This window comes from Podarcis erhardii (genome assembly GCF_964252035.2).
Source record: "Podarcis erhardii genome assembly, chromosome: 9".
Taxonomy (NCBI): Eukaryota; Metazoa; Chordata; class Lepidosauria; order Squamata; family Lacertidae; genus Podarcis; species Podarcis erhardii.
Window position 1 is genome coordinate 68,911,988 of NC_138512.1, and position 11,282 is coordinate 68,923,269.

The window sequence follows — 11,282 nt, forward strand, 5'->3', positions numbered from 1 at the left end:
GGGGCTGTTCTTATTTATTTATTTCTTAAAGTCTTATGCACTGAATTTCTGACTCCACTCCTTAGGTTTCAAATGTGTGTGGAGCTGGAATCGAGAGCAATGGGTTCTGGGTAGGATTTGGGACAGCAAATTAATTTCAACGCCAGGAAGTTGCTCCGGCTTTCTGTGGCAACTTTTAATGTGCCCTCTGCATGCATGCATTACAAAGCAGCGCAAACCTTGTCACATTCCATTACCTACACGTGCAACTTGTTCTTTTCTGCGCTGGCATGGAATCTTTGCTGTTACATCAATGGCGATACAACACCCCGACCTTCAAAGCTAATTAGCACTTTCTGTGTGTTTTCCAACATCCTGCCTTCGGATAAAGCAGGCTTGCAGCTCACAAAAAGATTCCCCCTTCTATGTACGGTTTTGATTTAATGCCTCTCATCTGCAAGCCCATCAATATGGAGGGGGGAGATAAAATTGAGAATGCATAAAGAGAAAATGCTCCGTTGACATGGATGAATATCTCATAACCCTCTGTTCGCTTGGTAGCTGGATAGTGGCGGGTGGTAAGAACCATGGGGAGATAGAAAGGCCTTTGTATGTACTGTACAAGGTCTCAGGTTCATTTCCCAGTATCTCCAGCAACAAGTATCTCGAGTTACTGTTGTGAGCCAGACTGGACAGTAGTGAGATCAGTAGTCTGACATCTTCCCACACAGAAATAAGCTATTTGGGGTGGTTTCTGATTAGTTTTATAGTCAAACACTGGTCATTTGCAATTTGCAAGCCAGCAGTAATAATGATGGATCCAAGGACTGCATTCAGATTAACTGCAAACCATGGTTTGTCGTTACAAGCACAAGCTTCTTTAAGCTCACATTCTTTTTCCTCTGTGGATGAGAGTTTAGAAGCTTTCGTTCTGGGTTCTCAGCAAAACGTAGTTTACTTTGCATTTTAGTTTCTTGTTTATATATATTTTGGAGGCAATATATGCGAGCCACTTTTAATATTTGAACACATTCCATAAATGTCAAGTTGTATTATTATTATTATTATTACTGCTGTGGATTATGCATAAATGTTTGGCGTTGGTGACTATTTACAATTGCATTTGGAGCGCTGAGAATCTCGGATGGATTTTGTGGATTCCTGAAAAGAGATACATGTATGTGTGTCCCTACTTTTGTGACATACACAAGAGAATGCTGACAATCACATTTAGATGACTGTCAACATCTACTGTGGTGTCTCTTGATTTCTTTAGACCTTGACAGAGTTCTGAGATTGTCAACATTCCCATGTAAATGTCAACCGTCAACCGTTTTCAAACATTCACCATAACATATGTACATCAGAGTCCACGGAAGTCAGAGGGAGTTTTCCTGCCGTCTTTGTCTACTTCACTTCATTCACATGCTATTCAAAATTCAAACTTCAGATTAGATTAGGTTGCTTGACTTCCAGTAAATATGAACCCAGCATATGTGTGTTCTTATTTGAATATTCATAATATATTTCATTTGCTAATTTGGAAAGCCCGACTTGTTTCAGCTCAGGGTTACAGATCCCCAGTCAACGTGTGAAAATGGGCCAGGGCATTACCATCAGAACACTAGAGTTGTCGGCTATGGAAATCTAGGCACACAGCGAATACACTGTGAGACAAATAAGAAAGCTCCGGGAACTGGATGCATCTTGCTAGTCTTAATGTTCTGGTGTGGTCTCTGGTGGTTGTGGCTGCCTTCTCAAATTGTGGTGCCCTCCAGATGTTTTGGACTGCGATTCCAACAGTCCCAGCCAGCATGGCCAATGGTGAGCAATGATTAGAGTTGTTGTTCAAAACATTGACTGGGGAAGGCTGGTCTATATCTATAACTTATGCAGTTGTGATTTACTCAGTACAGTGGTACCTCGGGTTAAGAACTTAATTCGTTCTGGAGGTCCATTCTTAACCTGAAACTGTTCTTAACCTAAAACACCACTTTAGCTAATGGGGCTTCCTGCTGCTGCCGCACAATTGCGGTTCTCCTCCTGAAGCAAAGTTCTTAACCCGAGGTACTATTTCTGGGTTAACAGAATCTGTAACCTGAAGTGTCTCTAACCCGAGGTACCACTGCACTGAGATGGCAAAGTTCTCTATCCGTAATAGGAACCCACTCCACTGAGATTGTACATACAACACTCTCTTTTCCAGTCCCTTGACTGCACTTCACTGTGCTTTTTTGGCCCCGCGTTTTAATCCAATGTGATTTGTAGTTATTTTAGTGATTTATTAGACTTATATACCACCCCTCATCATAAGATCGCAGGGTGGATCACAAGATAAGAATACAGTGGTACCTCAGGTTGCAGACGCTTCAGGTTACAGGCTCCACTAACCCAGAAATAGTACCTCGGGTTAAGAGCTTTGCTTCAGGATGAGAACAGAAATTGCGCGGTGGTGGCAGCGGGAGGCCCCATTAGCTAAAGTAGTACCTCAGGTTAAGAACAGTTTCAGGTTAAGAATGGACCTCCGGAACGAATTAAGTTCTTAACCCGAGGTACCACTGTATAAGATAAAAGCACAAATAAATAGTTAAAACAAAAACAACAAGAAACAACCACAGTTAAAAGGCTGTACGTAGAATATTAATCGATCAAAGGCCTGGTTGAAGAGGAATGTTTTCGCCTGGTGCCTAAAGGGGTAGCCACCACAGAAAATGGGACCTTGATGGCACCTAATGGTTGTGTCAGCTCCTGACCTAGAATGGGGCATTTCAACCTCAGGACAAGTGCACCACCACAACCCCATTTGCAGAAAGAATACTCCAGTGCTGTGGACACATATGTTTAGGGTTGCTGTATTTATTTTGTGCTACTGTTCTATGAATGGTTTGGGTGGGGTGGGGGGAAACACATAATTTGTATCTAATATACTTTTACTCAGAGCAAGCCCATTGAAATGAATGCACATTGATTTCAGTGGGTCTACTGAGTAAAAGTTAGTTGAATACTTTTTGTGATTGGTTCGTTTAAAAAAAAGTGTGTAGATTTTACTTTAAAAAGAAGAAGCAGAGTAGATTTAAAGGCAGTGGGCCTGATCCAGATATGCACCCCCAAAATTGCTTGATGAGCACACACAAAACTTGTGCATCAGAGGTGCAGGACACAGGGGCATATATGCCATTTGCATTTGTCTGCAGAAGTGGGGCATGTGTGGTGTTTTTTTTTAACAGCTGAGCACAGATGTGTGCTGGGATCAGATGTAGGTAATTATTCCAAGTTGCACAAGTTCCAGATCTTCTGTCGGCAGAAGTGGAATCTGCCTTCCCCATCCACATGGGCTATTCTGGGCTTCTAAGTGCAGGAAGATCCTTCATCCTCTCTCTCTGAGTTTCGGTGTTTCCCTTCCTCTTCTGTGAATTGAAATTCTGGATATTTTTGCATTCACTAGGACTTCGCTAGATCATTTTTTTCCCCCAAAAAAGCAGGGAAAGGGAAAAAATCAATTAAGTATATTATATTAGTTAATATTGCCTTACAGTATGTTAATTAGTTCAAAAGCAACCTAAACATTTCAAAACAGTTTCTGATTTAAATCATGAAGAGCAGCAATTTCACCAACTGTAGGCTGACACTAGTCATGGTCCTGAATGTGTTGTGCAAATTATGTTAATTGCATGCAACTAATATATGTAAATCTACATTCCTTCAGAGCATGATGCATACCCGGTGTGGCCCTGGTTGCTGAGCAAGCTGCTCATGCTCTTGATTTTAATCAAGGCCTTCTGCTGGGTGATGATGCAAATCATGATTACATTAATCTATCCACCGTGGACAATGTGTTTAAAGAGAGTTATGCTCTTAGTTTACTATGGTAAAATTTTTTATTAGGGATATCGGATATATGGTACTTAAACGGTCCAGAAAAATATTTGCATTCAGTCGGTTGTAGCAAAACCTCCAACGATTTCCGTGGAACTGACCTCTTTAACTTAGCATAAGCTTTTGTTGGCCAACACCTAATTCATCTGATGCATGAAGCCACATGGCTGTAGAATCAGTTGCAGTACTCTATGAGAAAGAGGCCGTGAGAAATTACACAGTGTATTTTACCATGCTAATTTAAACAGTGATTTAATTGATCCACGGAAAGCTTATCACCTGACCAACTTCATTTTTATTCTTTGGAGCCAAAATCAGAGGAGCATGTCAGACGTGAGTTCTTTACATAAGCCAAAGCAAATACATCAGGCCCCTCTAAGTTAGAACTTGGACAGTGTCCCATTGTTAATCCTTTGGTTCATACACAATAAGATATCCAACCTTGAAGACAAGTAGTGTCATTTGCTTGTCATTAGCAAACCTTATTTGGAGATTAGTCTTCAGCAAAGCCAGAGGATAGACCAAACCACTGAATATCGATATATGCATTGTTTAAATGTTCAGAGACAATAATATATGGGAAACCATTAATGACAGATCTTTCAACATGTCTCTTTTGACCATTTTTCCCCCAGATGGATGGTTGTGTTAATCGGTTGCCCAGGTGGGCAGGAAGTAGATCAGGATCTAGTGGCACATCTCTTGGTGATCTGCATTAGATCAGCAGGGATTTCTTACTCATGGTACTTTGACCATAGCAACAACAACATGCTGAAATGAAAAGAAAGATTATTGTAACATCTTAAAGACTAACAGTGGTTTTTTTATAGCATAAACACTTGTGGAATATGACCTATGTCACCAGATGCATGAAGTATTGTCCTGAATTATGCTTCAAAATTTGATGAAGTGGACTGTAGGCCACAAAAGCTAATGAATTTGTTAATCTTTAAGGTGCTATGAGCCTCTCTGTTGCTTTCTCTCTTTCATGTTATGGGTTTCTGTAGGATTCCAGTTATCTGAAAGACTGAATAGCTATTGCCAACAATAGGATAGCATGGTCCTTCTCAGGGATTATATCCCAAAGGATTATATCCATTATCCAACCATTCTGTCTTTGTTTTTAAAATGTAGTTATTACCACCATTCACACTAACACCTTCATTGTGTTCTCTCTCTCTTTTTAGGGCCGTTGCATGAACTTCACCCGAGTTCAGTCTCAGTAAAGGAAGGCAAAGAGGAGGAACAGCCACCACTTCTGCGATGCAACCAAAGAACGCCAACAAAGCACTTAAACAAAATCCTCAGAACAACTTCAGCCTCTCAGCCTGGAAGTTTTGCTGCATTTGATTCCACCACAAGCCACCTACTGCTGCACTAAGCTCTGATGCCCGCCATTTTCTCCTCAGCTTGTTACCTCATGCAGTATTCATTACCGTATTATATTATTTAGGAACATAGGAAGCTGCCGTATGCCAAGCCAAACCATTGGTCCGGTGCATTGCCTACATTGACTGGCAGAATTCCAGATGCGAATCCCTCCCAGTCCTACCTGGACAGATGTTGGGGACCGAACCTGGAACCTTCTTCATGCAAAGCAGATAATTCTGCCATTAAGCTATGGCCTAAAGGTGATGTTATAAAGTGTGCATGTCTAGGTTTTCAACGAAAGATCCGTTCCAGGAATCACAACCAAATGACCAATGACATTGGCTTTTGTTGTTATTGTAGCTGAACAATATGCACTCGAGCCTTCATGTGCCCCTAGTGGGAGCTGCCTTGTTTCTTGGACGTGACGACAGTGCTTGCTACTCAAATAGGAAACTCTTCGCCACAGGCAGGAGACTCAGATTCCCGCCAGGCTTGGGAAAACGCAAGAGTTCATTGCCTCTCAGCGATGTCATGTCACGAAATCCTTCCAAGTCCCATCCCAGCCCCCTCCACTGCCACCCATCGGAGTGTGCCTTACGGGAACCTTCTGACTGAAAATCTTGTCACTTTAACACTGAGCAGTGCACATGCATGACAAAATCATAGACATGGTGCCTCAAGGTATTGGTGGCAAGCGAGACTTTGCCCTTTAGTTTCTGAAGACACCTTTCTTTCATTATGTACCCAGGACAGGAAGAAAAATTAATAGAGCGTTATTCTACAGGAAGACAGCCTGTAACCAGGGATCTCGAGCAGAGATTGAGGGACTGACGCTACCCCAGGCTTTGGCATTGTGGCCGATATTTTTCCCTCTCTAACTTCCCCCTTTTTTGCACTCGGCACTCAGTAGCACATGAAAACATTAGCCTCTGTAAACATACCTAGCCATTCTAGGCTTATGTATTGTTGTTGTTGTTATAAGATTGGAAAAAAGCCATTGCCACAACACTGGCATCTCAGGGTCCTTTTCTCTCTCCTCTCCAACCCCCAACCCCCACCCCACAAATCTCCAAGGGCTCTTCAGCGTCACAAGCCAGCAACTCTCTGTGCATGAGAATTTCAAAGTTTAATTAATATAATTAAAGGCAACAGCAAGCAGCAGCCTGTGAAGGTTTTGCTCATCTTTTTTATGCCTTTTGACATTGAATGACCTATTACTGTATGCGCATTACTCAGTTTTTTGAGGGGGTACCATGCTTTGGTGGAAATTCAACACTGGGGCCAAGAAAGGAGAGAGGGAGATGGGAGACGAGGCACCTCCTTTCCTCAGTTTATAAATTAAATGTGCTGGAGTGCCGGCCATTGGTAAAACGTTGACAAACTATGTATTATTATTTTTTTTAATGGAAAAACCAGTGTTGTGTCACGTCGGCAGTGCCAAATTATGTTAGCGTGAGTGGAAGCACTGTGGGGGAGGAAGGAGGCAGCAGCTGAAGAAAAAGGCTCAAATGATCCAGTCACTTTCGATACTGTACTTCAGATGCAAAATGGATATTCGAGTCGAAACCTGACAAAGTGCGCGTACTTTGATGGGAACCGGTATAGACAATGACCAGTGGCTGGGTCAGTGGGATGTCTCTCTGCGCGCAGGGAGGCTTATCAAATGACACTAAAAATAAGTTCAACAACCATCACGTCTGAGGGGAAAAGGCGAACATTTCACGTTTGGTGGGCATGCCTGCGCGGAAGACGGGAAAGAGCGAAAGGGATGCGTGCTGGTCTAATTATCCCCTTTGTTGCTTTTCATTGAAATCCCAAGGGGCGTGGAATAATTCCCCTTGGTTCCCAAAGCAAGACTCCCGCCACACAATGTAGCCTCTTGCTTAGCAGCTATTTTTGGCTGGAGATTGTTGACATCGCCGGTAGCGTTGCCAACACCCCATGTGAGCTCGCACGGGTGAAATCCTTTACCTGAGGTGCTACTACAAGTCATTCCACTCTTTTTATTTAAGCCCTTCTCTCCAGAGCCAGTGCCTTCTTTTTGCTGGGGGGGGGGGGTTACCTTCTTTCTTGGCTTCTGGTTTCAACCAGGAGACCCACCTTCCAATGTCATCACATGAGTTCCAAGAAGGCATGTCACAGGCTAACTCAGGGGATTTACGCTGGCTGTACAATTATTTAAATTTGTCAGATGCTACAGCATGGGCGATGCGCAGTGTTAGCAATGTAAATAAGACAGGAAAATGTGCCACCGCCATCACTTTCGGCAGACTCTATTGGGGATGGAATTGGAGCTAAGATCAGATCGGCAGACCCTTTCGACGGGGTCAGAGTACGACAACGCTGTCCGTTTTATATCCAAAATATGTAACACTTGCAGTTCCTTCACAAGCAGATATTTATAGTTTACTGCAAAACCTTGGTTATGTCTGTGTAAATTCTGACTTCCTCTGCTTACGGCGAAAACCAAACCATGTACATTTTCTGATTTGCTGCTCTGCACATACCTGGGGAAAACGGTGCTATAGATTTGGGTCAAGATATTGAACCATTGAGTGTGAAATTTGCAATCAGTTCAGACACTGAACATGAAATTTTGCCTCTGAAGTGAAATGTTTAGGGAAGCAAATAACCTTGACACACCCATGGCTACCTGTAAAATAGCATATTTAAAGCAATTTCTTTATTTTCTTTCTAAAATGATTGCTCTGTGTTGCAGAAAACTAAAACCAAAACGAATATTTAAAAGGAAGACATGGGTAATATATTTGTGGCACTCCAAAGGGCCATATTTAATGTTGATCATATAGTTCCATCTTTATGAGTTTCTATTTCCAAGAAATAAAACACTGAAATGTGGTTATTTATCATAATAGTCTTTCATGCAGAACAACAAAGGTTTCTCAGGGTTTAACATTACATGGCGTTCGTTATTTTATGAAACCTTTTTTGTTACTCATGTAAAAATACTTACAATATTTAAATATATGTAGTAGCTGAAATGCATATTTTTAAATATTGATGGAAATAGGGACATAATTTAATACCTACTTTTTAAAAAGCCCCTGGTTTAATAATAATCACGGGTGTGTTTGCCAACTTCATGTGCAGTGAGCTTCAATGCAAATGTACCAAAGCATTATTAATTTAACAGAGTTTATTAAATGTATTAAAGCTATATGTTTATAAAATTATAAGAGTCATCTCTATTAATCTCTGAATGAGGTTTCATGGCATTCATGATGGAGTCATAACACTTTGGTAAGATACTGGAGTCAGAATGGACTTCATTGCAGCAGATGTCGATATTTAGGGGAATATTTAGGGAAATAAAGACATACTTTTCTTCCAGTATATTTCTAAAGTACAAAAGAGGACTCGGGGGGGGGGGGTTACAGGACTCCCAGGAACATCATGAAGGGCCTGTGTGTATTAGTGTGTGTACACACACGAGGGCTTGTGAAAAATAGGTGAATGCAATGGATTACAGTAATACATTCTATGGTGAGGTTTTAAAACAAACATAAAAATCCCACTTTACATATGTAAATATACAAGTCATAATGGAGATCAGTTTTATTTTTCTTACCAAAATACCATTAAAATGAAAATATATTGGCTTGTGCATCAATTAGGGATGGCTCAATTTATTCGGCCAACCCTAATTGGTTCACAAGCCAATGTATTTTACTTTCTCGTTTTTCTCATTTTTCACTCAGGTTCCATAGCCCATATTCCCACATCAGTTTGTGTGTGTGTGTGTTTTAAAAAAGTCCTCATGAAAATCAGCATTTTAGTGCGAATTGCTCACCATATACACGTTTTGCATACATTTTCGCACATTATAAACATGTTTGCAATTTCCCCATATATAATGCATTATTGTGTGTTATTTTCTGTGGCCTGTTGAATGTGTTTGTAGAAGGCAAGGGGATTGTTGGTTTGTTTTTGTTCTTCTATGATGTATTTTGTGTTCTCATTTTGTATTTTTATGCCATGAACCACCCTGTGACCTTCAGATGAAGGGCAGTACACAAATTTAATTTATAATTGCAATACACACATTCATATACACACTAGTATATTATTATTATTATTTCCAGTGATGTATTAGTCCCTTTCTAAGCTACCATCTCAAGGTGATTGACACATAAATAAAAACAGCTGAAAACACAAAAACTGCAAGCATATTTTAAAAGGACTAAAACCCTAATAAGGAGGCGCTTGTGGTAAAAAAAAACATTTAACCACTGGGGAAAACCTGTCAGAATAAAATTGTTTTCTACTGTTTCCAGAAAGTGTAAAGTGGGCAACTGTTGGATCTTGACAGGAATGCTGTTCCACAGAATAGGGGCAGTCACACTAAAAGCCCTGCTCCGAGTTACTTTGCATTTTTATACATCATAATTATATTAGCAAAGTGCAAATTTCAAATTTTCAAATTTTCGTTTGCATCTTGTTTCAAAAGTGCTGATTTAGTAGATGCGTCTTTGAATGTGAACTGAATCAAATTTCTCCCATCCCTAGGAACAATATACCAAGTTTTCTGTTGGAATCTGATGCATAGCTCAGATACCTAGATAGAGAACTGGAATCTATTAAAAGCTGCCTTTCTTCCCCACTGATATTTTACTTCTCCCTTTTCTCCCAAATCGTAGCAACACATATACAAACACATTACAACTTCTTCAAAGTATTGCAATTGTCTCTTGTGCTTAGATTCACCAGGTTATTTCTGGTCAGTATTTTGAGAAGAGCAAATTTTAATACCACTTCATCAGCCAGACACAGTCTTGTACGTATAACTGTATTTCTGCCTTAATCTTCATTGTATGAGGAAGCAATTATTTTATTGTTGGTCACATACAAATAATGCATGGATATGAATTGCTTGCAATTGCCTTGTGAGGAAAGCAGATCGCTGAGTGCTTCTCAAAAGGAACACTATCGTGTTGGACTGGTATTCTGTCAGTAGTTGAAATGTTTCACAAATGAGAGAAAAAGCTGGTGTTGACCAAAGATTAAAATTCATTTATTTCAAGGAGCCTTATGGAACTCAGCTAGTGTGCATTAGTGAGTTACTGCAACAGGCTTAGACTGCATACAGTGGGCATGATCATTCAACAAACCACTGTGATCAAGTGATATATAAATACCTCAAATAAATAAACACTGAAATTTCCCTTGTTTTAAACACATCAGGTTAAAGCACACAACTTCATTCACCCGTTGATAGCTGTGGAGCTTAAAGCTGCCTAATTGTACCCATAACTGATAAATCATTGCCCAGTCCTATAGGTTGTGCCCATTTGAACACAGTTCTTTTGCTGGAAAAAGCGTGCGGCATTCTTGTGGCACCCTAAATGAATACCTCAGGCCCTGCTCCCAGCATGAAATTTAGGAGAAATCTTGCTGTAGTTCTTTGCCAATGCATAGCTGTGCTGGCACTGGAAGCTTTGGAATTAGCGTTAGGGTGAAAGTGTCTAATTGTGGTACCATCACCTCCTTGTTTCAAAGAAAACTTTGCCTGCAGCAAATAGCGGTTTTCCTTTATACCTCAAGAGTTCTCTTGTACTGCCCTATTGCTGGTGGCTTTCTGAGACTGACCACCAGAAAGAGGCCATGGGAATCTGGGCAGCCAAATTTAAGAAGGATCTTGACAAGCTGGAACGTGTGCAGAAGAGGGCAACCAAGATGATCAAGGGTCTGGAAACCAAGCCTTATGAGGAACGGTTGAAGGAGCTGAGTATGTTTAGCCTGGAAAAGAGGAGACTGAGATGAGATGTGATCAAGGTAAAGGGGCCCCTGACCATTAGGTCTAGTCGTGACCGACTCTGGGGTTGCATACAGCTTCCGGGTCATGTGGCCAGCATGACTAAGCCGCTTCTCGCGAACCAAAGCAGTGCACAGAAATGCTGTTTACCTTCCTGCCGGAGTGGTACCTATTTATCTACTTGCACTTTGACGTGCTTTCAAACTGCTAGTTTGGCAGGAGCAGGGACCGAGCAACGGGAGCTCACCCTGTTGCGGGGATTCGAACCACCGACCTTCTGATT

The 11,282-nt window shown here is 41.1% G+C and overlaps 1 protein-coding gene across 1 annotated transcript in view; it reads left to right on the plus strand.

Moving 5' to 3' along the window:
- The window catches only part of ANTXR2 (ANTXR cell adhesion molecule 2), a 150,135-nt gene extending 139,850 nt beyond the window's left edge, over positions 1–10,285 (plus strand). Inside the window, exon 17 of the mRNA XM_081876994.1 lies at positions 5,043–10,285. Coding sequence (XP_081733120.1) covers positions 5,043–5,081 — 39 coding nt within the window. The 3' untranslated portion in view covers positions 5,082–10,285. The remainder of the gene's footprint in view (positions 1–5,042) is intronic.
- Positions 10,286–11,282: the final 997 nt, after the last annotated feature.